Source organism: Malurus melanocephalus, unplaced genomic scaffold (assembly GCF_030028575.1).
Source record: "Malurus melanocephalus ecotype Western Australia unplaced genomic scaffold, MMel_1.1 scaffold_451, whole genome shotgun sequence".
Classification (NCBI taxonomy): Eukaryota; Metazoa; Chordata; class Aves; order Passeriformes; family Maluridae; genus Malurus; species Malurus melanocephalus.
The window spans coordinates 39,208-67,010 of record NW_026623683.1 but is presented as its reverse complement, the minus strand read 5'-3'; the positions used below and the strand labels follow the sequence as shown (position 1 = coordinate 67,010).

General features: G+C 40.4%; 1 protein-coding gene across 1 annotated transcript in view; it reads right to left on the bottom strand.

Annotated features, from left to right (window-relative positions):
* The window catches only part of VAT1L (vesicle amine transport 1 like), a 46,637-nt gene that overhangs the window by 5,404 nt on the left and 13,430 nt on the right, over positions 1 to 27,803 (bottom strand). Inside the window, exons 4-6 of the mRNA XM_057380392.1 lie at positions 25,802 to 25,905; positions 25,317 to 25,372; positions 23,442 to 23,636 (exon numbers count right to left, since the gene is read on the bottom strand). Coding sequence (XP_057236375.1) covers positions 23,442 to 23,636; positions 25,317 to 25,372; positions 25,802 to 25,905 — 355 coding nt within the window. The remainder of the gene's footprint in view (positions 1 to 23,441; positions 23,637 to 25,316; positions 25,373 to 25,801; positions 25,906 to 27,803) is intronic.

Genomic DNA, 27,803 nt, shown 5'->3' with positions numbered 1-27,803 from the left:
CATGTGAGAAAGGCACAAGAACCTCTTCTTGYGAGTGCACTGGAGGGAAGCTTATTTCAAATGATGAAGTTTCAGAACTCAGGAGAGCTCATTGTTAATAAATTGAATTTGTGTGTGTGTAGCACTGAATGTTTAATGTGCAGCACACGGACCACTGCTGAGTCACTGGCACAGGTGGAATCCCATCCCTGGAAGGGTCCAAGGCCAGCTTGGATGGGGCTTGGAGCACCCTGGGATGGTGGAAAATGTCCCTGCCCATGGCAGGAGCCTGGAACAGGATGAGCTTTAAGGTCTCTCCCAATCTATGATTCTATAAATCACTGAAAATTGGAAGATGTCAAGAGTTTCCTCACTTTCACAGTGGGAAACTTCAGTGAAAATGTGCACATAAAGGCTATTCCATCTCCTCATCACACTGCTCTTTGGCAGCGTAACAAGGCTGGTTGAAATAAAAATGAGTTTTATGTTAATAGGATTTAGCACCTGTGACATAGTTCTATTGAATATTTTAAGAATAACGGCATACAAGGTTGAAATGAAATGCTGAGTTGGGACCTGATGGGTCCCACRGTACATTTAAAAGCCTGGATTGGGGTCCAGGCCCCCAAAATAGTCCCTGAATGTCTAATACAGAAGGAGGTATGCGATTTCTAAAGATAATACAGCATTCAACTTCCAATTAAACTTAATGGATGCTGGGCACAGCACAAAATGTCTTTCCCATCTGTCAGCCTTGCTGGGAAGCTGACTGCAGCAAACTCAGTGCTACCCCTGGAATTTTGCAGAGATGTTCCCTCAATTATTAAATACCTTAAGAAAAATCCTACTGGAACAAAAGAGAAATTGCASTGGAAACACAACAGCTTTCTAACTTAGGGTATTATTGTAAATGAACCTCAGAAAACACAGTCTCATGGATCCCTGGATAGCAGGCTGACCTCTACATGCAGTTCACAAAATCACAGTACCTTTTAGGAAGCTACTCAGAGCATAAACAACACCCAACCCTCCTGTCAGACTAGCTCTGCTCTATGGRTAATATTCTTTTAAGAACATCCAGCAAAGATGCTGAAGAAGCAGCAGCTGTATAATTTTTTATGGCTGTTATTAACCAAATCAAGCTTTTAGGAGGTTAGAGCACAGCATAAATAACAGAATTGGAGAAATCAGCAAACACACTTGCCTGTCCACTGAAATTTATAACCAGAACATCATGTGRAAAGCAGGACATGCAACATTTATTTTAATTTGTACCATATCATATTTAGCAAGGCAAATTTGAGAAAATGTGCTTTCCCTGCTTTTTTTTTTTCACATACACAATATCAAATTTAAGCCCCTGGAGAAAGGTTCAGGAGTTGTTTCCAAGGCACTTGTAAGTAACTTGCAAATGCAAACAGCAGGCAGAGGCAAAGGGAACAATAAAACTTATAACAATAATAGTGGCTATGGAATCCAGATGGAGCTATTAAAATATATAAAAACACTGAAAAGAATTTGAAAAGCTGATACAACATCTGTGCCTTTTAGTGTTATTTGCAGCTTAGCTACCCAGTTAGTCAAATTCTGGACTAGTGCAATGCCATTCAGCACACAGTCTGAGTTAAGAGACTGTGAGMTATTTTAAAAATCAGTAATTTTTATGTTTATGGCTGCTAACAGTCCACTTGTTCAACCAAGACTGCAACTGCTTGTATCCCAAGGTGCCTGACTATTGGAACCATTCCCTCTTCTCCTGCAGGGGACAGAGAGCATTAAAAACCTTCTTTGGTGTTCAACTTTGGTGAAGTTGTTTGCACAGASTGTATGGAATAATTTACTTTTCTCTATGCCTTTCACAGAGGGAGGAGCTTCTGTGAGTTTGTGCCCCAGTGTTTGCTTATTCCTAATGAAGAGAGTGCATCCCTCTGCACCTGGTTAAAACCAGACCCAGGCTTAATTGGTAGTACAGGGAGGCAAGGGGAAATCCTGGAATTTACTGGAGGTTCCCTGAAGTGCTTGAAGTTTGATTCAAAACAAACATCCCTCTGGCAGAAAGAATCACAAGGGTTTCCCTYTTCTCACAGCATTCTGTCCCCAAATCCCTTTTCAACAATTATTCCATATTGGTTGCTATTTGCATTTGTCAGCTCAAAGCCAAGTGAATGGATTTTACTTTTGTTTATGTGGATGAGTTAATTGAAATTGTTCAGTATCATCAGCAGAGGGCTCTGGGATTGGGAACAGTGCAAAGGAATGTTTATTGCTATAAAGGGTTCCCACTGGAATAAAGGACAAAACTCTGGTGTCTGTGTTTGCTTTCATCCCTGACAGGGTCTGTGACTGAACTAATGCCAAACTACAGATTTTAGCCTGGAGAGCCCCAGAYTGACACAATTTGTGTCAGAGCTCTGCAGTGGAATCAGAATTATCCTCACACAGTGGACCACTAGTCCTGGTAGCAATGATACACTGAATTAACACAGTATCTCTCAAAAACCCCTGTATTTCCATTTCTCTTTAGTTAATGATTTGCTACATTTTTATTTCATTAAAAGCAAAAGTGAATCCTCTACAATAACAGTCATAAACTATTTTCCACTACTGAACACAGCCCAGGGTATGCACTGGGAACAAGGTATGATTTCACTGWAGTTATTTTGTCTTCAGTGAGCTGGTAGCAATTTTCCTTCAAAATAAAGTACAAGATTGCACTAAAAATAAAGAGAATGAGAATTATATCAGTTTTCTCCTTTTGTGTAGTAAAGTACTAATAATAGCAGAGTTCTAATAGTGAAGCACTACTACTACAAATAAAAAAAACAGCTTTCAGGAATCACAGTGTATCCACAAATAACTTAGAGAAGTTTAATGAAGGGCTCTGACAGCACTCCTGACTAATTTGCAATGCATTTCTCTTTGGGAAATAGAGGTAAAAAAGCTCAAAATTAAGCATGTTATTACCTGCAGCCACTCAGAGCAGACAAAAAGGATTTTCATATTGACATTAAAAATAGCAGGCACTACACAATTTTTACTCAAACAGCATCTGCAATGCTGCAACTATGAAAACCAAGGTATATTCCAAACAGCACAAYTAATATAAAATGCCATCAGAGGCTGGCATTGTATTGGATATTTGCAGCCAGCTTCTRATTACACTGCTTTTCTACAGCTCTTAATGGCAGGGTGTAAAAAATAGTCCACTTTAAATCAACTGAAAGACTTTTTTTCTTCCTGAAATACATACTGTACACCTGTCTTAATTCTATTTTTTTCCCTGTGTTCTCCTTGGATTTTTCTTGTTTGTGTTTAGCACTATGCCTGCCCCAGGTGGAATCAGATCTCTTGACTGGTTTTTCATCTTTAGTGATTCATTTCAGGTCTCCACCTCAGCTGTGTTGGTTCCTTTTCCTTTGGAAAGTTCCTGAACAGAGACACTTTCAGGTGCAAGTCTGACCCTCTATAAATAATAAATACCTGAAACAAACAACTGCTCCAGCTTTGTACTGCTATAGTCAAACCTCCACTTCCTTACCCATTTTACCACCAAACCAATTTGYTGGCTGCTTGAATTCAAAATCAAGAGCCAACTATAATCTCTGCTGAGGTTTTCATAAATTCCTGCMGACACTCAGTTGGCTCTGGACCTCCATTTTGCTGTTAGAACATAGCAAGAGCAGCCTACTGCTCTGTAAATCCAGGGAAATTTAAATGGAAAATGTATTTCTAATTATCTGTTGCACCATTKCACAGTGTGAAGGAGAAATGCAGCCTGCCCAAGAAATGGATGCTATTTTCAAGCYCTGGGATATTATTTTAAACATAATGATCCATTTCTGTATTTGGCTCTTACAAGGAWCCAGTCTCAGGGGTAAAATAAAAGAGACTGGGAAGCTGGAACACGAAACCACTCGCTCTGCCAGCAAAACACATCGGGGGCTTTCGGCCCACGTTGGTTGTGTGGATGTTTAGGAGGGAGAAACAATGAAGGCAACGTGCCATGGAAAAGCTTCCTGGTGGAAATGTCAAAACACAACGYTTCCATCATCCTACGTGAAGCTGTTTAGCTCAGTAATGTCATTAATTTTATTGATTTTTTTTTTGTGAAGTTCTACATTTACATCAGGGGAAAAAAAAGATGTTGAAAGACAGTGGTGCAAGAGAAGAGTGGATATTCTTTAGCTGCACGAGGCTGGATGCAGTCTGTTGCACAAACTCCCACCTACAGATTACAGTTTCACTTTTGCAGACAATYTCTTTACCCCCTCACTGTCAGCCAAGGCAGGTTTATGGGATGGTGGCAGAGGACTTTGCCCTTTCTTTTCTTGAGGCCCTTTGAAAGGATTTCTCCTTACAGTAAAGGAATCCTTCACTCCCCTTTTAGGCAAATCAGGCCATGGCATGRAAGGCTAAAGAATCTTATGCCAAGATTACAAATTTAATCCAAGCCAGGAGTGAAATTAATTCAATTATCTCAGTGCAATCTGTAAAACTCCCCAGCCATTCTAACACTTCATCATCAGAGCTGTCCAAAAGGTTATCAGCACCCAAATAAGGGAACATCCTCAGCTCCAGATGGGCACAGCGAAGCAGAGCAGCAGTTYAGGTTATGATCTACAACTTTAATTTGCCTCTCATTAGTTCCACACCTTTAGGTTCAAGATTACTGTTGATGTTTATGCCTCATCTCAAAGAATCACCTTTAGTCCTCTGCTTACACGKTGAAAATGTCCAATCCTTCCAGCAWTTCACAAGTGCTCCCCTCTAGCATGAAATAATGCCCTCACCCACTGTAACCTGCACACAGCACCCCAAAGCCCCACTTTGAGCTACATCCTCCCCTCTTTGATCCTTCAGACCAAAAGCAAACACAAAAGCAGCAATTTTACTCTGTGCATCTGCCCACCAACCCCAGTCCCTTCTGCCCACACTTCCTCCCGGGAGCACTTCTCCCCAGTATTATTTTTCAGCACCCATGTGGGGTTTTTTTKGGGTTTTTTTTCACATAACTGAGTGTCCAGCACAGACATCTCCCAAGCTGGTGCCTCAGTGACTCTTTCCAGCATTTCCCCAGATGGCAATGTCACTGCATGTCCCAAAGCAGTCACACCATTCTCCTGCTGGAGCCTTACTGGCTCATCCATTCACATTCTGGCTCCTGGACAGTTCCTGAAGCCTGGGCTGTGTCTCCTTTGGGGGGTGAATGTCACATCCARAACCCCCACCTGATCCTAGTCCAGCCTGCTCATCACTCCTGCAGCACCCACAAATAGTAACAGCACCTTTTATCCACCTGGTGTCATCCAGCCCATTCATAATTCAGTAAAAGAGGTGGAACAAAGCATTTTGCCACAGCAAAATGACTTTATTTTGAGCCTGGCTGACTTCTGTTTTCCAAAGGATATGTGCAGAAAGGGGGAGCAGCCTTTACCCTGCTTAACCATCAGAAACTGAACCATATCTCTCAGCAAAAAGGTTTGGTTTTTGGTCTTTGGTTTGGTATTTTCAAAACAGATCCAAAATTTACTTCACAGTCCCACTGTGAGGTTCATCRGGGGTCAGAATGGAAAGCACAGCACAACAGCTACTTGTGGAGGAGAATTCTGAATATTCTGTGTATACAGGGAGATTTCAGCCCCTGTGTAATTTCCCTGACATCATTAGACTGCACGTCAATGAGTAAGARCAGGGACTGGGAGGAGAAAAAAGTCTCAGTTGATAAAGGAACACCAGGCGTGTTCAACAGCCTCCAGTCACCCAAACGTGGTCTGTAAATGAGTATTATCATTCAGGCATGGTTTTCACACAGGTCAGCACTCTCTGACCACTCCTCCCAATCTGAGCAGCAGAACTTCTTCCCATCAGGAAACTCAGTATTTTCCTTACAAAAAAAAACAGAGAGCTTCCTCCTGCTATGCTGCTCCTCAACGTGCAGCCAAAACAACAAAGCAAAGTTCACTCCTGCTCTGTSTGCCAGGGCAGAGCTGCACCAGCATTGCTCACCAAAAATTAATTCCTCTCTGAGACGCCTGCAACTGCATCATGCCTGCAAAATCACATGGACAGGTCTCCATGGTGACAGTGCCATGCGCTGTGCAAACATCAGCTGGCTAGTCAAGGTTACTTTGGCAACCCAAGTGTCACAGGTAATGATCCAAATCTCCTTCACAGTTATGAAAAAATAATCTGAATTAAAAACATGCCCATTTTTCATTCTGGGACTGGCTCATAGCAGGCACTACTTCAACGAGCCCAGAGCTACCTCCATTAGAACTACAAACACTAATATCAAGAATAATATTTAAGCATCATTTCTATACAGTAATGAAGAAAAAAGATGCATATTGCAGTTGATTCTMGCTGAGATAACACATAAGCAAAGCTTTAATACTATAGCTTTCATTAGTGCTACAGAGCAAAATAATTTTTGCTATCAGGCTCACTGCTGTGCTCMATTACAGAGTTATGCTGGCTTTAAYATGGATTGTGAGCTGCATTCTAATTGCAGATGCTCCTCTCAGACCAGGGGAAGAACTTTCCTTCCTGGTTTTGGTGTATATGGCTTTTAAAACTAACACTGCACTCATTACAAAGAGAAATCCCATCATCTGTTCTCTGGAAGGGAAGAAACTCGAGGAGCAAGGGCAGCAGTTTCTGAACTCACTGGCAGCTGTGAGAGAGTAGCTGGTGTTGAACTCCCTGCACACCCTGCCAGGGCATGGCAGCACAGGTGAATCTCCCTTTGAGCACCCAGCCCTGCAGGGGTGGCCWGGGCTCAGGACAGGACATGGGCACACACATGGCCAGCAGTCACTGGCTCCTTTGCTGAGCAMTGTCCTTCCACTCCCCAAAGAGACATCTGTCCAAATTTAGTCCTGTTGTTCTGCTGCCATATTTTCTCCTTGATAATCTTGAAATSTCTCTCTCATGTTTATGCAATAGGATGTTGTGGAGTAATATTTCATTGGGAAACATGCTAGCTTTTTTCAAAGCTCTTATATTTCAAGTGAGTTTGTAAGATTCCCCTTTCTCAGGCTGCACAAGCTTTTGCAGAAAAAYTGTTTTCCTGTGTGATTACTGACAATTATCCTACCAGACACAGTTATTTGGACAAAACCATCCTCTGCTGTTAGGGGGATTATTTCCCTTGAGAGCAGTGGAACAACCTGTATCCAGTACAGCACACTTCATGGGAATGATCTGCATTCATGACAGGAATATTTCCCTTGCAGCAGAATAGCCAGCAGCAAAGTGCTTTCGGTGTTAAACTGATTTATCTGCTGTGACAAAATCCTCCAATCACCTGTTTGTGTGGGAGCAAACCCACATCTGCAGCCGGCCTGGATTCTCACCCACACCATGAATTCTGAGGAGACCTCCCAGCTCCCCGTTCTCCTGCAGGCTGAGGGTATGCAGCAGCTTGCATGACAGATGGAAAAGCAGCACAATATTTACAGGRTTTTGAATAGGCTCTATTCCTGCCCGTGGTGAAGGCAGCCAGCTCTWAAGATGCAGAAATTGAGCACTGAGCATATGCAAGAAGACACCAAACTCAGGGTACGTGGGGCTCCGTTTTCAAAAATGCCTGCGTGGGCATGCAGAAAACACGGATACAATCAAAATGGCAAAATTGAGTATCACTAGCAATGCTTTCAAGCTGATTATTTTCCCTACAGGAGTAGTAAAATAACGTGAAGTTATCCTGAAGTCTGYCCCCATGCCATGTCCCATCCTGCCAGAAGCCATCTGAAAGCAGCAATGATTTTTTTCCAGTTTGGCTGTTTATGCCCTGCCTCACTGAACTTTGGCACYGATGGTTTTGCCTGCACACGTGCAAAGAGAAAGCACTTTTTAAAGCCYTTTCATCCCTCCACTCCTATTTGCAGCTGCAAACAGCAGCAATGGCCTCTATTCCCTTCTGCTGCCTGTCAGCCAGGAGAGACCTTTTCTCCAGAGTACCTTTTAGCCTCTCTGAATGTTGCCATGGCAGCAAGACTAAAACCAGACCCAAGATGAGAAAAATGTCAAAGGAATAAAAAGTGATGCTACAGGCAAACTCTGAGTCCTCCCTTGGCTGCTGAAGATACCTATTAAATGATACATCTTCAGCTCCAGCTGCAGAACTGCKCTCTTCCCACTCCTGCCTTATTCCTACAAGCTCCTGCTGACGTCAATGAGGATTTGTTTTGTCTCAGTGAAACTCAGAGAAAAAGAGATTTAAAGCCTTGTAATTACAGAATAACTGAGCCAAATCTCACCAGCCTTTACTTACAAAGTCAACAGGGATAAAGCAGGGRAAAAAAGGCAGAATCAACAACAAATTAAATATTTAGAAGTACTAAAGAGCAGTGCCTAGATTATCAGTTTGGAGGGAGCTTTTCTACGTGATAAAAGAGGAGAAAAGAGCCTGGAATTTGATTCATCAACACATGGAATTGCAGAAAGTTAGGAAGCTCAGGGGCATTCAGCACTGTGACAGTWAAAGACTAACTTCTGGCTGCAGCAAAGTCTGTAGAATGGACATTTCTGTGAGAATGTGCATTATCTCTGAACTTGGACAGAGCCAGAACAGACACTCATTTTGATCTAAACTGGCACATATTTTCTCAGYATCACTTATTATTAATATAAACTTGAATAAAAGTCTTTTTTTCCCTGCATTAATATAGGAAATGATTACCTTATTACTTTTACAGGTTGTTTCTGAGGGGTAGAGATTTGGTGACAAAATCCCTGGAACACACTTGAGCAGAAAAGACACATACTGTGAATCGGGATGAAGCTTTRAGGGCCCTGGATTGGTATTTCTTTCAGAGCAGCAATAAAGCCACAACTCTACTCTGTCCCTGTGAGCCCCTGACTCCCTGGACTGGCTGGGATTTTGGGACTGATGGCAGAAATTGCAATAGCATGGTGCCAGAGCACACTGGGAGAAGGGCTTTGAGCACATGGAAGCCACCAGCAGAGCTCAGAACTGTTCACATTGATGGCCCCTTCTGAGCATTAATGCTCCTTGCAGTGATCTACAGCCAGTGTGCACCAGGGATGCCCAGACACCCCTGAARCCTGGGCTATTCTGAGGTTTGGGGCTGCAGCAGCAGCTTTTAAGGTGAGGAAAATTCCCTTTAGCTGCAAAAGAACTTTGGCAGCCCCAGGAAAATGAGACCCTCTGCACTGTGTTATGAAGCAGCAGCCTCCTGCCTAAATTGAATTAACATATGATGCTCAGTTTGCTCTATTCCTGTACTCCATCACAACCTGTTACAACAAATGATGGCAGGAAATGAACTTTATTACATTCATCAGTGTGCAAAAAAAAAAAAAAAAAAAGACATCTTATACTATTATTGACTATCAAGCTACTCTGTGATTACTATTGCTATGTGATGATTGTGTGATTACTTTCTTGCTGTTAACCAAGCTTTCTCCAGCATCTGTTTATTCAAATTTCTGTTTATTCACATCAAAAGGGTTTCTTTTATATAAAGGAGATATTTCTTTGTGTGTATCTCACTAGAGAGGATTTGCTTTTTTTCAGGAAGCTGMAAAACTACAGAAAACTTTCCACAAGGAATGTCCTTTTGATCTCCTGTTATTTTCCCAGCACTCCACGCTGATGGTCTGTATTAGTTCCACCTGATTTGTCTTTCAGGTTTGTTCCAGTTCTCTGATTCTCTAGAACTGCTATCCAATAACTGGAGCTTCACAAAAAACTCATTTATACAGTCTATCAGAGGTTTTTCCATCTCTTACTAGGACCACAATTTTTTTTTGCATTTCTCACCAACACTTTTGAAATCACACTTCAATCACCACCAACTTGCATGAGAGCAGTTTCCCTTTTTTCTCCCTTAACTTTCCCTCTTATGGCCTCTGTCTTTTCCTTACTTTCTTCTATTTGATCCTTGYAGAGGACCATTCCTCATCCTGCACCTTTCCCAAATGGCAGGTGAATATTTTTGAAAGTCAGGCACAAAACCTGTGGTCAGCATGGCTTCTGCCACTGTAAMCTTGCATCTTATTTTCTAAACAATTCAAATGAGACAAGTATTTCTCTCCCAAAGACCTTCTATCACACATTCCTCAGACTCTTCCTTGAGCTCTATTTTGAGCTAATTCTTTCACAATGTGGGATCTTAAAATCAGYAATAAAATAAGGAGAAAATCCCTTATGAACTGTCTACCTATTYCAAAGAACTCCAAGGCTTCTCTTATTACTACTAAGAAGCAGGAATTTTACTTTATTCCAGAGCCGCTATTCCAAAATCATGGGAACTAATCTTAGTGATTACAAAATAGAGTAAACATTCAGTCTTCCAGATGGCAAAGAGGTAATCARTAAAAAGCCTTGACACTCTAATTTCCAAAGTCTGAGAAGCTTCATGTAAAAATCCACCTCCTGGGATCAGATTAGCCGAACACATTAATGCTGCGACTTTGAAAAATATCTCCATGTTATTTTGTAACAACRGATTATCTTCAATAAAATCCATCCCCAATCAGTAAACTAATTATGTAAATTCCTGAAACTCATTAAGGTAAATACCAAAGGTCTCTAATGATACAAATGGGAAAATACTTCTTTTTTGATTTCTTTTGTAGGTTTTTTTTTTTTTTTTTTTTTTTTCAGAAAGTACTGCCATGAGGATTGCGAACCTAATTCTTCATAAGTCATCATAATATTTTTTGATTATCCAAAAAGGTCTCCAAGTCAGATCTTACCATTGGGTGCCACTCTGTAACTTCACTAAAATTACACTTAAACAAAACCAAAGACCACTGTTATATTAAACTGTAATTCAGTTGTTATGATAGAGAGTATGATTCACGTTTATCCTCACTTTGAGCTGCATCACTTTACAGCCAGATTGAAATCATTCATCCAGACAAGATGAAAGGTATTTGAATTTATCTTGTTTGCTGGTTGACAGCTTTACAATATATACTGCAGTCCTATTTGCTTTATTACTTAATATTTCTCCTGGCACTGTTAAAAAATGTCTCATTCTAAGCCTGTATTAAAGACCTGAACTTCCCCTCAGCACTGTACCCATGTGATTGCTATAAAATTGATTTTGTTTACACCAAGTTTAACACTGGTGTGTGAGCACTCGTTGGGCTCAGCATTCCCCATTATTGACCCAGCTCAGGCTGCAATAATTGGGAGCAGGGAGCTGAAGTGTCCGTGTGACAGAGCATCCCTGCTGCAGCCCGGGCACTTTCCAATCCAATCCAATAAAACCTGCTCCTATAAATGTGCCCCAACCCCCAAAGAATCGTGCATGAGCTGCAGCAAGGCAGGGAAATAGGGAAGAACCTCAATAATGCACATTTTGGCTGGAGGCTGAGGCAGGTGTAACTGCAGACTCAGAATCATGCTGGGCGTTTCCTTTAGATTGAAGGCAAAGAGACAATATTGAGTTCCTTCTGCTAAAGAACTCAAAGACTATGCCCTTCTTGCTCAGGAAAGCTTAAAGATCTTAAGATATTTTACCCAGGATATCATCACAGCATAGAATAAAAAAAAAAAACCCCTCAGGTTCTTCTCAAGGCTGTGGGTATTTGGTGGTGGTCAGGAATTCACTTTTATWTAACTTTGTTCTACTAGACTGAATTAATTTAAACAAAGATTTGGAGCTGTCTGTGCTGTGTGAGGCTTTATTTCTTATAGGTATGGGCGAACATTTTCAGGTGTGTGCACTGTAACACCACCTTCAAAGCCCAAGCTTTGATTCTCAAACTATCATTTTCTGGAAAATCAGTGCCCATTTAAAACTCTTAAATTACATTGCTTCCTTTTAGTATTGTTTTCTCAAAGTCAGTGATCATAACACAGAGTTTCTCCCTACAAAACATTTCTGTGTTCAATCATTCCCAACAGGTTAATATTTATTTAGGAATCTTTTAGTATCGAAAATGTATCTGCTTCACTGCCTTGGTGTTAATTTAAATCATTATCTGTAATGAGCAATAATACTATTACTAAACTGCAATACCACATAGAACTCTCAATTATCACATTCAATTTTGATTATATTATGCTAAGAGATATCTTTATGCCCAAGAGTAATTTYGCTTTTAAAATTCATCTGTGTTTAAAATGATTGAACAGAATATTGAGCCATTTTCACTAGGTGAGGACAATTAACTTGATTAACAATTGTTCTGCACTAAAATGAAGTGTTATTTTGATACAATYATGGCATTTTGCTTGAGTAAAATTATGTTAACAAGAAAAGTAAACTTGCTTCCAACGGAAGCTCCCCACTACATTTAGAAAAGGAGAATTTAATCATACTATATTGTAAAATGTTAYAAAATCTGAATGCTTAAACATTTTWAAAATCACAAGACAGGGAATTTTGGACAGACAGGGGGAAAAGAAACCCAAATCAGAACAACCTGGAAATGAGGTGGCATCACCAGAGAGTATARATAACGTGTGCTGCTGCCACTGCTGAAGAGGTGCCCACGATCACCTTCCACAGCTTTGGGAGCCCCAGGAAGGGCTCCAAGSACACCCTGGAGCTGCTGAAGCCCACCAGGGGGGATATTCACCCTCCTGCTCTCCAGGGAACAGTGAATTTGTCTGGGCTGTGATGCTCCAGGGACGAACCTCAGGGTGGGACTGGGATGTGCTGGCTCATGAAAATGAATATTCAAATCTTTCCTAATTATYATCAATATCAGCAATGGATTACCTGGTTAAAATGTAGTACAGTCACATAAAACCACATTCTCATCTGCAGCTAAGTGCCTTTTTTTTTGGATCTCAGCAAAGTTGTGTGAAACWGAACACAAACSCTGKGTTTTCTTTGCAATAAAGACAATTSAGTAACCTAATCAAACCACTGGTATGAAAGAAAAAAATAAATTAAAACAACCCTGGAGAGTAATTTCGTGCTACTGCTCTTGAGATTTCCAAAATTTCTACCAGCCTGGCAAAACTGGTAATCAACATGGTTGGCTGCTGAGAGRCAAAATTGGCTTTGCTGTGTGAACCAACAATTTACTTTTTCTTTAGTCATTGCTACATAGACAAACCCACAAACAGATCCCAGAATGTGCACCTTASAAAGGCATTTCTAAACCCAAAAAGGCCTGTTTAAATTAATTTACTGCACCAGAGTTCAGTATCTATTAACATCTAAACATCCTTCTACTGCAGCTAAAAGCTTCTGTCAATGTTCTCTCTTYACAGGCCAAGCACCCCAAATTCCCCAAAGCAGAGAAACGTGATTTTACACAGAATTTACAGCAGAAATGCTCAAGGCACAGCATCTGTGGATGTTTCTCACCCCAGTAATGCAGCAGTGACTGAAAGCATCCCTTTCCCCTCTGCTCCATTAACCTTTCTGCTCCCTGTCAGCCATGGAAATGGCCACAGGAATCATGCTGGCAACACAGCTTCATTTAGGCAAAATGGACCCATCAGGTTTAAATATATATAGAGATATTTTCATTATTCCTTTCTCCTGCTCCCCTTCTGATTCTTTTCAGTGACTTCTTAAGTGGATTTCCGGGCATTCATGAAGTAACAGCCTCTTGGAATACAGCCAGAAAACCAAACAAAAATAATTAGTCTGATTCTTTTTCTTTTTCTTTTTTTTTTTTTTTGCAAATCAAGAGGCCAAAACCTCATTCAAAACCACCAGAGATCCCATTCCAGTCTGATATTGGGAATGTGTCAAAGGCAGGAGAATCCAAACTATTTGTATTCTCTAATTGTGCCAGATATACAAGGATGACATCTCTCCTCCCTCTCAACATCACTAAGTGGACTTCATTATTTATTTATTTATTTATTTATTTATTTATTTACTTACTTACTTATTTTTAATTCTGTAGCCTCTGTGGAAATGAGTCTTTCTTTCATTTAAATGCAGACAAAAAGAAGTTTCTGAGAAAACGCGCACAAATCAGGAGGAATTGTTAACACAAACCTCAGATTTCTGCTTCACGCCACCCTGAGAGRAAAGCTGAATTTCTCACATTAGCAGTCCCTGCCAGCTCAACTTGCCCGACCAGGAGCTTTCTTCCCAAACCACCCAACTAATTAACGAAGAAGCGTGAGTGGAATTTTTTGACAGAGGCAAATCCAAGGTTCCATTCACAGGCTCTGTGGCTGAAACCACACACACTAACAGTGCACAAGAGTGAAACAGCCTCTAAACGTGGCTTTGAAAATGCTGTTTCTAAAATTTCCCCTCTAGTACCTGCAATTTGTCAGTGAGCCTCRCTCACAGCACCCAGTCATTATTTCTGAGTGACAGAAAACACTCATTGTTSCAGCCCTTAAGGATTCCTTGCCAATTAGTGGCACTACCAACTCTGTGGAACAGGAGACAGTAAAATTTCTCTTAGAATTAATTCAGAACTATTTCTGCTGGTGGCTGCAATAATSTATTGGCACATATTTCATCCACATGCAAGACTGAGAGAAGACAAGCAGATATTTCCTTGCATTATCAGGGAGAAATAAAAAGGAGTGGATTGAAGCATGCTTGGATCAAGGGTATAAAAGCAAGTAGCTTTTATTCTCAGATACTTCAGGAAGAGTGTAGAAATTGTTTATGATCAGGGGAATGATCCCATGACACCCTGTTACCCTGTCTCTTGTGAGGTGCTTACATTTTATGACAGAGATAGCAAAAAGGAAGTGTAAAACCACTGTCTTAGAGCCAAATATTCAAGATAAACATAGAAAAAAAAAACAAACCTCCACTTCTGGAGCTGTACCCACATTGGTGTCACTGATGCCTACACTGAAGCCTTCCCTAAGCAGGTCTCTGTTTGCTCCCTTGCAGGGGAGCAGCATCACCAGAGCAGCTCAATACATGAGGAATGGGTGCCAATTTATTACTCAGAAGCCAGCTAATATATATTTCAGAGAGCAGACTACTCCTGTAAAATAYTGCTGCTTCACAGTAATTAATCAGCAGCTTGCTCAGTGTAACAGCTTCGTCCTTATTTTTCTAATAAATGGCAAAGCAGCTCTCCCCWCACAGAGCCTCCTGTTGCTAATTTAATTAACTGGGAGCACGTGACTGGCTTATCGTTAACAGCACACACTTTCTTGAGAGGAATCCATCAATGCTTCCCATGTTATTTTCCTGCCTATTTCCCCCTGCCCTGGCATTATCCATCAGCAGCCAAATCTCCAAATCTCCTCGTTATTCCCCTTTCCCTGCATTCCAGAAGCTGCCATGGCACACAAGGGCAAACAGAAATGCAGCCTGGCCTGCCCCACAAACGCCACCACTGCACTTTCAACCTCAGTGTCCCATGCCTGCCACCAACTCTTTGTGCCAGAGTGTCCATARCTGATGAATTCTCAGCAGAGCTCACTGAGGAATGAGGAAAGCACTGCAGTTTGTGTGTTTATGTCAAAAAGAGGTTCAGTCTCGGGCTGCTCAGCTGCAAACTCTGCAGCAGAACCAACGCCCACAAATTCTGCCAGAACACATTTCAGSGATTTCTGCTTCATTCCAAAACATGGGAATGCCAATCCCCTGGAAGGAAAGAGCTSAGTGACCTTTGGTAGAACACAAAGCTCTGTGAGATCACAGAAGGCACTCAGTCCCAAAGGCTCGTGGAGATGCCCAGGGCTCTGGCTGGGAGAGGCCAGCAGTGGCAATTTGAGATTTTCAGGCTGATCCTTCCAGTGCTGTGCTGCAGGGCACCAGGCAAGTAATGACACCAACACCTCTTTTGTTATTCACCTGCTAAATTGGTATTAGAGCACAAATATTCTCACTGCACATAAAGGAACATCCTGAAGACTCTTGGTGGCAAAATTGTTTAAACACAGGTATTCAGCTGGAAGGCTACATAACCTAAGCTAAATTTSAGAGGTTGTAAAAAACATAATAGAAAGCAGAGAGCAGACATAAATTACTTGTCTAATTAAATTCCATTCATGTAACTTGAATTTCATACAATGTTTATGAATAATATATAGCAATTKAAAAGAATTGACTTCTGCTTACACACTTAACAAGCAAAGCCTGAGTTTCTGAAAACAGCTCATTTATTCAATCAGATTTTGTGCTAATCACTGTTAATATCATGCATCTGAGGCCTTATCAGGGAGCCACCATGCCTRTATCAAAATCTTGTCTTGTTTCTTTCCCAGGCTTTTAATAAACTCATAATCATTGCCCTCAACAGTGTGTGAATCTAAAGACTCCTGGGTTATGACATTGCTTCCTGATAGTGCTAAGAAGGGTAGAATGAATTRTGAAATATCATGAAGTCCTGTTAAACAGCATTAAATGGGGAAGAAAAGCAAATGAAATTTTGTAAGCACTTTGTAGGAACTTAGTAATTCACCAAAGAGCAGCAAAGAACMCATAGTCAGGTAAACAAAATGTTTTAGAGGGAAAAAAAATTGCAATACCTAATTAATTTCYAGTACTTTCATGGCATGCTTCCTTCATCTAAGCATAAGCAACAACATTATTTGGAGTTTTAATTAATATTTATTTCAGATTGGGAAAAATATTTTGCCAAGCTTTAATTAAAGATCAACTTACTCATGGCCCAGTTTTCATTCCTTTAGAAGGTGGAATTCATTATATTTAATATTAGTGAGGTAAAATTCAGTTGGAACAGCTTTCCCCTTACTTTGGCTTGGAGAAGAGGAGGCTTCAGGGAGATGAGAGGGTCTCTCCCAGTGTCTGATGGGGCTCTGAGGGAGCTGGAGAGGGACTGGGGACAAGGGACAGGAGCCAGGGAATGGCTTCCCAGTGCCAGAGGGCAGGGCCAGATGGGAGATTGGGAAGGAATTGTTCCCTGTTTGGGTGGGCAGGCCCTGGCACAGGGTGCCCAGAGAAGCTGTGGCTGCCCCTGGATCCCTGGCAGTGCCCAAGGCCAGGCTGGACATTGGGGCTGGGAGCAGCCTGGGACAGTGGGAGCTGTCCCTGAYATGGCASRGGTGGGATGGGATGGGCTTTAAGGTCCTTTCAACCCAAACYATTCCATGATTTTGTGATTCCCCARATTTGAAAGATATTTTGTGTATAATTTGATTGTGAAYACAGAATCAAGCTGCCCKGAATTATTCAGGTTTTGTTTCTCAGTCTGCWCTCCCCACATCTCTATTTTCAAACCTGTTACATCAGTGAGACACAGCTCCTTGCATTTCTGTGTGCTTTGATATCTGCATGAAGCTCCTATTAGGCTTGTTTGTATACAAGGACACAATGGTGATGAACAGATAAAACATTTAAATTTACTTTGAACTACATGAATTTATCTCATACAGTCAGAGGGAACAGAATCMCCACACAGGAAGAMCAAAGGGAGTCCCAAGGAGTATCARAGGACAATCTATCCTCRGARTTARCACCTGTCCATCAGGAAAGCTGCTCAGGAACAACTGCAAAAGAATTTGTTCTGTCAAAGAAATGCTCAAAACAAGCTGAGTCTGCTCTGTAGTGCTGGAGGAGCAACCACAGCACACACACCCTGACAAGCTCATGGGAGGTTTCACAGAATGAGCTGCACTTCCCTCTTTCCACACCACACAACGGCAAAGTAAATTGTTTTATGCTTATGAAAATATTAATCTTTTCTGTAGTTCAGGATGGGTTATTACTTTGGTTATAAATGTACTTTCACTTTTATTATGRTACTCTGTTATTTTGCATACCCTGAAGAATAAACACTGTAGAAGTCCTTGACTTCAAAAAAGGCATAAATTTGTTCTGCTGAGAGTGTTTTCATCAAGCAGAAAAGACAAAAATCTGCACATTATTATGATATAATAACTATTGGGGGAAAAAAAAAAGTAGACCTGGGATGGCATTTTGTATTCCTAACAAGATACCAGCCCTATCTGATATAAATTGCCCTCTTTCTTGTGTTAAAAGTTACTAATGGGTCAATTTTCTAGTTCTCACTACAGTGATAAATGACAGGCTTTTTGCCCTGAGGCCAAGATCAGAAAAAGGCATAAATAGCWTTTGATGAAATTAAAGTCTCTCCTTTGGGGGTTCCACTATTATTATTCTGCTRTCACAGGTCTGAGATTTCCCATCCCCCTGCCTCCAATAATGATATTGTTGATATTTAAAAGCCTGCACAAAGATGGTAATTTATATTAAAGGATGAGCTCAGTGAAAAAACACAAGTTTACAGTACTTGAATCCTTCAAAGCCACTGAGCAGTGCTAAACCCAGACAYATTGTGGCTGCTTTGCCCTGCCTAAAACATGCCATAAATTCTGTATGGAAAGTGTTCCTTCATCCAGTTCCTGCCACTGGATTACAACTCAGTAGGGCTGTGATCTTAACTCTTTTCCATTGCATGCTGATAACACACAGATAGATAGGTAGATAATGCAGAAAACACTGGTTTTGGTTGTTTTTTTTTTCTTTTTTTTTTTTTTTTTTCTGAAGAATTATGGGAGATCTTAATGTAAGGTTTGTGTTATTTTTCCTTTGCTTGCTAATAACACTGACAGATAATGCAGGGAACAAATGTATGTGAGAACAGTAACATATGAGAACAGGTGCCTTTCACAGGAAATCACTGTGTCACTAGGTCTTGCTGTAAATACTGTTTTAATCTGAGTGAGATTTCCTGCTCTTGAAGCCAGAGCTTTTCTTTTTGGTAATTTGCTGAGGAAGCCCAAGCTGTGTTTAAGAACCTGGAGCTAAAGAAATGCAGTGCAACTGATCCCATTACAGTGACATTAYAGAGCACCTGCTGATACAAAAATGTCCTGTGAAAGGCACACTTTTGCATTTTGTATGTTGCTGTTCTCACATACATCTGTTCTCTACATTATCTATTGGTGTTATTAGCATGCAAAGGAAAAATAACACAAACTTTACATTAAGATCTCTCACAATTATTCAGCCAAATAAAACCCCAGCAACTCAGTGCAGTGCTCATCACAAAGTCAATTAAGTGCAGGGCTCTTTCCAGTTTAAAACATTCCATGCACAGACCACGAGGCAGTCATTAGAGCTCTCTGACAGTCATATCAATATCTGTAATAATTAGTGCCTYGATTTCACTGATTTTGACCACAGCTGAGTGCCATGGTGTATTCCTGGGTCTGAGCTGCAGTTTTTSTGTGACTATTCACTAATTGAGGTGCTGCTAAAGGCATGATTGCATTATTGTTACAGGCCAATGACATGTGGTGACATTCAGAGCTCACTTTAAGGTTCCAGCCAGATCTCGTTGTTTCTCACATTATCCTCTTACTTTTTAAGGGTAAGYAACAACTCTTGCACAGGTGCCAGTATCTCATCACTCTTTCTGTCCCTGAGGCAGCAGGAGCCTTTGATACCATTATTGCCCCACAGCAGGGCACTCCTTTCAGTCATTGGGAGACAGGGATGCAGTGAATCCTTTGGTACATGACACAGACCAACAGTCAGGATGTTCTCCATGATCTCACTCATCACCCACACAGATCCAATTGTCCAAATCTGAAAACTTCCTGATTACTGAGAACTCATTTGAAACAGCCACTTCTGGGGGAGGGAAAGGTGCCCCAGATATTTTGATGAGTTTGACCATGACTGGCARGTCCTGTGCAAGAATTTGTGAGCTTTGGTTTACATATCCTCAGCACTAACTTTGACTGCTGTAAATCATCAAAAAAGGTAACTTCTGTGTCAATAAATTGTTCTACCTCGAACATGTGTTTTCTTTTGCAGCTATAAAGAGGTGGAAAAACACAGAACTTTAATAGAAAAGTACAAYGTGCATCTTTTTATTCAACACACTAGATTTTCTTTGAGAACTGACAGTTTTCAYCCTGCTTACTAATCTAGAATTACCTGCTGTGTAAAGCCAAATACTCAGAGASCCTCAGGAGAATGCTAATGCATAAATGCACTGTACAAATTAATCAGGATGAAGACAAGTGGTAAAGAGTCGTTAACAAAGAAACAACCGCAAAGCTCAACAAATACTCACTGAACACAAATTCTTTAAACTCTGCTATTTGTAATGAAATGCAATCCTACCAGACAATCAGCTTTTTTACTACAGAGCAACATTTTAAGCATGCACTGTCTGCAAATCATCTCATCTTTTAAACATCTGAATGCATAAACAAAGAGTTGCAAAGCAGCAAGAYATCTCACCAGCAGCTAATTTATTGTATGGCTTCATTCATCTCATAATGAATAATTCCCAAGTTGCATTTCCATTTTAAAGTATCTATGGATTTCCTTACTGTCTCTTTTAGTTAAATCCTCCCTACTTTTCCACAATAAAGTGGTTTTAATTGCCTACTTGAGAGAAGACTTGGCTTYACTAGGATTTATGGATGTCATTTTGGGATTAAAATCACCCCTCCCGAATAAASACCAGCAGCTAGCACAGCARYYMRMACAGTTYTGCTCCTCAGCAGCAGTCAAGAGGYTGGATCCAGASGTCCCTTGTGTCACAGTAATCTGATGCACTGAAGGAAAYKGAGCCACTTCYAAGTTCCTCTTTTCAGTCAATTGGCAAATTTGTTTAAGCAGCCTGTACTAAAGAGGCAGAGCAATCCTCACCCTAAAACAGAGGCCAGTGGAACCAGGGATCCTCCCGTGGAYTCCATGGCCTTTGGATGCAGCCCCAACACAGGGAAATGAGGACAGTGGAAGGGATTATATCTTCATTAGAATGATCTCATGGACACTCAGGCAAAGCTTCATGGTTCACCAGGAACAGTATCAARCTAAGTCCATCTAATAATTCCTGAGCAGTTGTATCTTTAAAATAATTTGACAATCAATGAGACATCACAGGCTGCATGACAGGCAAATGGGAATCTAATAACTTTCTCTAAGTTCTGTATTACTGCCACTTGAAACACTTTAAAATGGAAAATCTCACTGCAATTACAATATTCTCTCATCAGTATATTCTTTTACATTCAAACTGTGTGCTCCTGAAGAAAGTTTCTTTATTATTTCTTTATTAAGAAATAAATGCTGTTTAAGGAACCATACCACGCTGTTAGAACAATGAATTTGTTTTTTTACACAGCTCATGGAGACCCATGAAAACTGACACAAARCCTGTCTCTGGCTGTCCCCACAAGCACCAGAACATGAAGCCCTCACTTTTGGGGTCGTCATGCAAGGAAGGAGTCCTGCAGCAACCAGCCTTGAGCAGCAAAGGGGAAAACCACTGTGGATAGAACTCATTGTCTCCTGCTGTGATACAGGGATGGAAACTGATACAGGACTGAAAAGAGCAGCACTTGGACTGAAATTCAGCTTTGAAAGGAAACCAGGTGCCTTCCATGTTGGCTTTAGAGAGTGTGCATTAATTTGTGAATTGATATTTGCACAGAGGAATGAAAACAAATGCAGATGAGGAGTGAATAAAACCAGCTGAAGGGATATGCTGGGCACATGCCTTTCATGCAGAGATCAAACCTGTTATGTATGTGATSATATATTCAGGTATTTAACATAAAACCTTTGCAAAGGTGTCCCATGGTAAAGCTTTGGCAATTTCCCTCACAATATTTTCATTCTGAATATCTCTGTCTGGATTCAAGCTCATCTCTAGAGCAGAACTGCTAGACAGAGGACAAATGGATTYTCCCACAAGTATCTGGAGAATGTAATATTCCTGCACAGAAAACCATTCCACAATTCCTTTTCAAATGCCATGCAGGGAATCCACATTCTGCCACTCTCCAGTTAGTGMACATTCCCATTGCTCTTATGGTCAGGAAGTTTCTTAGAAAACCTGGTAAAAATTGGTCATATATTGATTTAGTCTCTAATAAAGACTGCTGATATACGTCAAATAAAAGTGGACATTTGGAAAACACCAAGCTTACCCAACAGGAAGTGAAAAATAATCAAATATCCAACTCTGAAGTGGGGAGATGTTCAAGCTCTGGGGTTAAAAATAAAAACCTACCAAAACAGAGCAGAAATGCACCAACCTTTSTTCAGCCTTTTCCATGTAGCCCTCAGCTATGACACATTCCCTGTGGATCATATTAACTTAAGAGTCAGCCCAAAGTTATTTTTATGCCCRCAAAAATATACCCCTAAACTGATAAAGCTTTGGATGAGCAATATCTCAGTAACACTTTGCAATCAATTAAACAGCCCTTGCCCTGCCCCATCCCTGCAGGTCCAGCAGACAGCTCCTCTGCCACCAGCACAGCTCATGGAAAGCAGCAGCTGTGACAAATGAGCTGCAGTTTCCTGGGCTGTGCTTTGCAGCAGATGTATTTACACATTTCACAATCCACGGGCAGGGATGGCGTGCCAAATGTTGGAGGAAATGTTATCAAACAGAAGTCTCCCAGCAAATCCCCATCTTGCTGACTGTTAACATCAGCCTGCCATGTGTCATTTTTCATGTTATGGCACATCCTCAATCGAGTTTTTCTTCAAGCTACTGTTGTTGTTTTAATTATCCCTCCCTTACTCACCAATATGTGAAAAGTAYATATTTTACAGGAACAAAGAATTTGTAGAATGCCTGTCTAGAGACTTGTGCCACTAAAATTTTTAAACTACTTTGTAAGCTTATTTAAAAATAAAATTAAAAAAAAAAAAAACCACGTCGAAAACTGATCCCACTTTTTTTTCCTGAAAAATCTGATCCCATTTTCTGTCCCAGCACCCTCTGAACAGCAAAACCCAACCACACAGACACAACCCCACTGAGCAGAGCTGACACAGACCTCACATCCCAAGGGATGTGTCAGCCTCAGGGCACTTCACACACACAGAAACCACAAGCATTAATCTGGTGGTGCTAAATAATCRTGTTGTTTCTTCATATGGTAATGTCTGTTCACACCTCCAAAATCTCTCCTCTTCCTTCAGCAGCATCTTGAATGCAAATGCCTCACAGACAGTGCTTTCAGCAGGGGTTTGTGAGGTTTATAACTGCCCAGGCTATGAGCAGTTAGTTTCTTTACATGTCTTTAAGGAGAGCTGAGCAATTAGAGGAATTTTTAAAAAAGAAAAAAAAAAATAAACCACAGTCCACAATTGTAACTTACATTAAAAGTGAGTTCTGATTTCTTTGCCTSTGACACATTTTCAATAATTGCCAGAAAATCTGCAGGCTTCCAAGGTTTGCTAGCACAATTGTGGCACTGAAAGCAAAGCTTGTGTATGAAAATGCATTCTGAGGAAAATATCTAACTTGTTTTCAATTCCATTGTTTGCATTTCACTCTGCCCTTGTTTGTCACATGTTTCATGCACTTAGGAAACAAAAACAATTTTCTAAAATTGAAAAAATGCATTTATTATTTGCATTTTCAATAAATATATTTAGTAGAGAGRTATGTGGGTAACTCTGGATCCTGGATTTTCCAAACAGCAGGGGCCCTGGAGACAACTTGTGCACAAACCAAAAAGCAGGATACATTAATAACTGGAAAACATGTTTAAATCTGATTTTACCTCTAAAAGTGCATATTTTTCAGAAATTTCAAAATGAGGAAAGGGATTTGGCTCCTACCTCTTCCAAAGCCCATAATGAATCAACCACAGGCTTGATCTTCTTACTGTTATATAGGTTTAGGAGTTTGTCCATCACACCCTTGACCAGGCCACCTCGATTCTGTTTGAAAAGGAGATTCAACAGGGAAAATCCAGCGATGACTTTGTTCTCCTCATACAGTTTGATAGGATTTACTTTCTCAACCTGCCACCACTGGAAACCAATAAACAACAGCATGGTTAGAAAAACATTTTTTTAAAAATGTATAGGGAAAGTTCACAAGCAAACTGTGTGTGCACATGTGATAAATGACTCATCTGCAGCTCTGCAGCAGGATTTGATTTAAGAACGAGGCAAGACATTGTGCAGCTGAGTGAAAAGCAGAAATAAAAACCAAACCCGTGCTGRAGCAGCTCAGGGTGTGAGAAGGATGGACAGATCTGGGTTTACAGGAGGCTCTGGCAGGGTGTAATTTGGATTTCTTTCTCCCTTCTGCCATCACAAGACTCCACTCCACTGCCCAGATGTTCCCAGGCAGCCCTTGGCCCTGRCTCTTCCCAAAACCAACAGAAGCAGGCACTGCTCAGCAGCTGCCAGCTCCTTTACATCCATTAGTATGTTTATGGCACTCGAGCAAACCTCACAGTATCTAATGAAAGGATTTTATTTCATYTGATTTTATTTCATTTAGCCCAAGAGCATCATCGAGAGTGAGAGATGCCACTTCCTTGTGAATTTTATTTGAATGGGTAAATTTTTAATTATAATTTTCATACAATTTTGATGAGTTAATTTTGCAGTGTAATTACATGAAAAAAAACTAGTTACACTTGTATACAAAACCTTGAATATTTTTTAATTAATCCAATTTATTCATATTTATTCTGTCCATAAATACCAATACTCTCTGAAAAACATTTCAGTTGGAATTTATTTCATTGGGCCAAACTTCCCTATAAATTTTGTGCATCTGGATATTCTTACATTGACAGTAAAAAGGCTGCAYAGCAAAGATTATCTTGTTTCAGTTCACAAACGTGTGACAATGACAARGATCCTCCCACTACAACCACTAACRAAATATGAGGCAAAGAACAGCTCCTTGCTACAGTCTCTGACTGATCTTATTTTCAACCTCACAGAAATTTTGAAGCCARTTCCTCCTGGGAAGGGGCTGTTTCTGGAAGCTGTAAATGAGCTTTTGGCAGAGAGATCATATGACAGATGTTCAGACAAGACTTTTCCCTGTGTTGTTCCTGTGTGAAGAAATCAATTTCACTCCTGGTTAACTTATTTCTTGCTGGCAGTTTATTTGATGTATTTGTCCCTTTTTTGATCTCTAGGATTTCTGCACAGATTTCTGTTGCTGTAGTAAGCTGAAGAGAAAAAAAAAATCTGAACTTTGAATCTGTTGACATCATCAATTAGGAAAAAAATGCCCAATCATAATCTCTTGGATGTCACTTGAGCACAGAGAAGTGAAAAATGCTTTTCTGAAGGAAATAAACTTCTGAAAAGCTGGAAATGACTGGACACAGGCCCCAACTTAAGAGATATATCTCATTTAATTCACTATCCTGACAGTGTCTTTGGATCCAAGGAAGCTGCAGATACAATTATTCATATCCATGGTGTGATATTCTGCCACAAGTAAATAAATAATACAGTCTAAAGCCAGCTGTGTAAGAGATGCATGTCTGACAGCCAATTTCAATTGCAATGTGAAATGCACACAGATCCAGGTCCTGTCTAGCTGTCCTGCCAGAGGAAAACATGGCACAAAAACACATCAGAGGCAACAACTCAGTGGAGATAAATGAAAATGATGAAGATGAAAATGCTACAGAAAAGACTGAAKTTAAGAGGAAAGAGCAGAACCACGGGGACACTTACTGATTTTGCAAAACTGAAGAAGCTTTTTGTCTCCCCAGTAACCATGTTAGATGAACCTGTAAAAGAGGAGCACATTCACAGATTATTATAACCTACAGCAGATCATTCACTATATGTAAAATCATCTCTGTGATTCATATTTAAGAAAAAAAAAATGCCCAGGTTTAAAAGAGATTAGTAGAAATACTTATACTTTCGGAGTAAATAATGAAGAAGCCACGGCAGCCAAGCCCTCCAGGCTCATAGGAATTCCAAGATGACACGGACAATCTATCAAATCTGATTTTTTTAAAGGTATTTTTTGTACTACCATTTGTTTCTCTATAACTTAGTCCCTGCTCAGCTTCACTAAAATCCTCRACTGGAAATGATCAAATTGAGAAAGGATAACATGTCAATCACCAATCCTGGAAGGAGTGACATGGATGATTTTAAGCCCTGCAAATCTTCTGGTTTAAAGTATGTACCTGCTCTTTTCCACTCACCATATAAAATGTAAGTCCCAAGTGGTTTGAGAAGACTGAGGCCTTTTCCAGTATTTTCTCCACAAAGGCAGTCCAAAACAATATCTACTCCATCTGTTGAGATTCTAAAAAGCAAGRGAAAAACTTTTAGTTTCCAGTAAGATACACAGGGCTGGTCAGGCTGATGCTTAACAAAATACTGACATTTTCCAGGGACTTCAGAAAGGACTCTAAAGCTGAGACTTTTACTGTGTGAAAACTTGACCCTCATCAAAAGACATTTCAGGCTCATTCAGTGGCACWGTGCAAGTTTTTTGGACTATCCAACCCACACCTCTTAGGCTTTAGAAAGGAGGAAACCATCTTGCTCCCCCTTTTTCAGGGCTTTCAGCAAAATTATATCATCAAAAGAGGCAACAGACACAAAGTCCTTTTTTGACTGAATGCAAATGTCAGAGAATTTTTTTTTGGTCAATGAATATTATACAGAAAAAATATATTTTTCTTATTCACATGTTATAAAATTAATTTTCTGAATTCTTAAGGAGATGGATCTTCTTATCCTAGTTCTTTGCAGGCAAAATGACTCTTCAAGTTATTTACAGAGTCTTCTTCAGACATCAACGAAATGTCAGCAAAGAGTTAAATCAAATATAAAGAGAAGTCACCAAGAGCTAGAAATCCAGCACAAGGGTTACAATAAGGCCACATTAAAGAAAACAGGAAGTATTTATACTGTTTCARTAAACAGTTTGCATATTTGAAAGTTTCCAACAACTCTGTCAATGCAATGTCAATATGATGCTGAAGAAGAAGAAAAAATAAAAATACACTGAATATCCTGATTTAGGGGAGAGGCAAAGATTTATGGCTTGCAATGCATCTTTCTGTTTCCTTGCAAAACAAAGGTGARACCCAGACATCCACGGGTTACAAACAGCAGCAAAACCAAGCAATTTCACTCCTCGGTGCTGCTGCCACACGTGGGGCAATAAATTGTTTCTATTCAGGCACTGGATGAACCTTCACTGTAAAGGAATAAAAATTTGACAGTGAAACAGCTTGTGGTGGCTTCCCTGCTTGAACCAATTCCTCACCCCCTATGAACACTGCCACACTCATAACACCTCTTATGGGATTTCTTGAATTTTTTTTTTTTTTTCATTTTCAATTCAGCAAACTGTTTATTTGGAGTTTTTGGCGGATGCTTTTGGTTTGTTCAGTTTTTTTTTTATTTTTTTTTTCCCTGATGAAAGCTTTTCCCTGGAAAGCCCCAGTCTCCTGCAATAAAGCAGGTTCCCACCATCATCCTTTCTCCATCACAGCTCCATCCTCTCCTGCTCAAAAACTTTTAAGAAATGAACTGCTCAAGCAGAACATAATACACAGCAAATATCCATCAAACCAARCCACCACACCAYTGCTCTCACTGCCTCTACTCGAGGRCAATTTGTCAGAAGAGSATTCTCAGAATTACTGYTGTATRTTCATTAAAAATCTTTTYAATGCAAAGTGAAGATGGAAGGATCTGAGCAACAAATCAGAGCACTGGCGTATTCCACAGGGTTCCACCTCTGTCCTGCCACCAGGATTAGYCACTGAGCTGATATTAAACATCTCTGGACTAGGAAAGAAGCAGAAATGAACTGGTTCCAGCCCTGTTTTATCTCCTGATTTCTCTTGCAATGCCAGCCTGCTTTGCTCTGCCCCGGGATCGACTCAGACAAACCGAGAAACAAAGAAYTGCAAAGCACAGCAACAGAAACACACGGGATGGCTTCAAAAGGCAACAGGATGATTGTAATCAGAATGCAAACAAACAAAATCTAAGGGTCTGGAATTAAAGCAGACATCGTGTGCTCTGATATCACCCCCTGGCAGGGGATAAAAACCCAGGCAGATAAAAGCACACCAGAGARCTCCAAAAGCTGGATACCTTACAAATCCACTGCAAATCTCTTATTTGGTGCATTCCAGTGAGCAAGTGCATATGCAAATYAAGGCACAGTACATCATTCTGTTA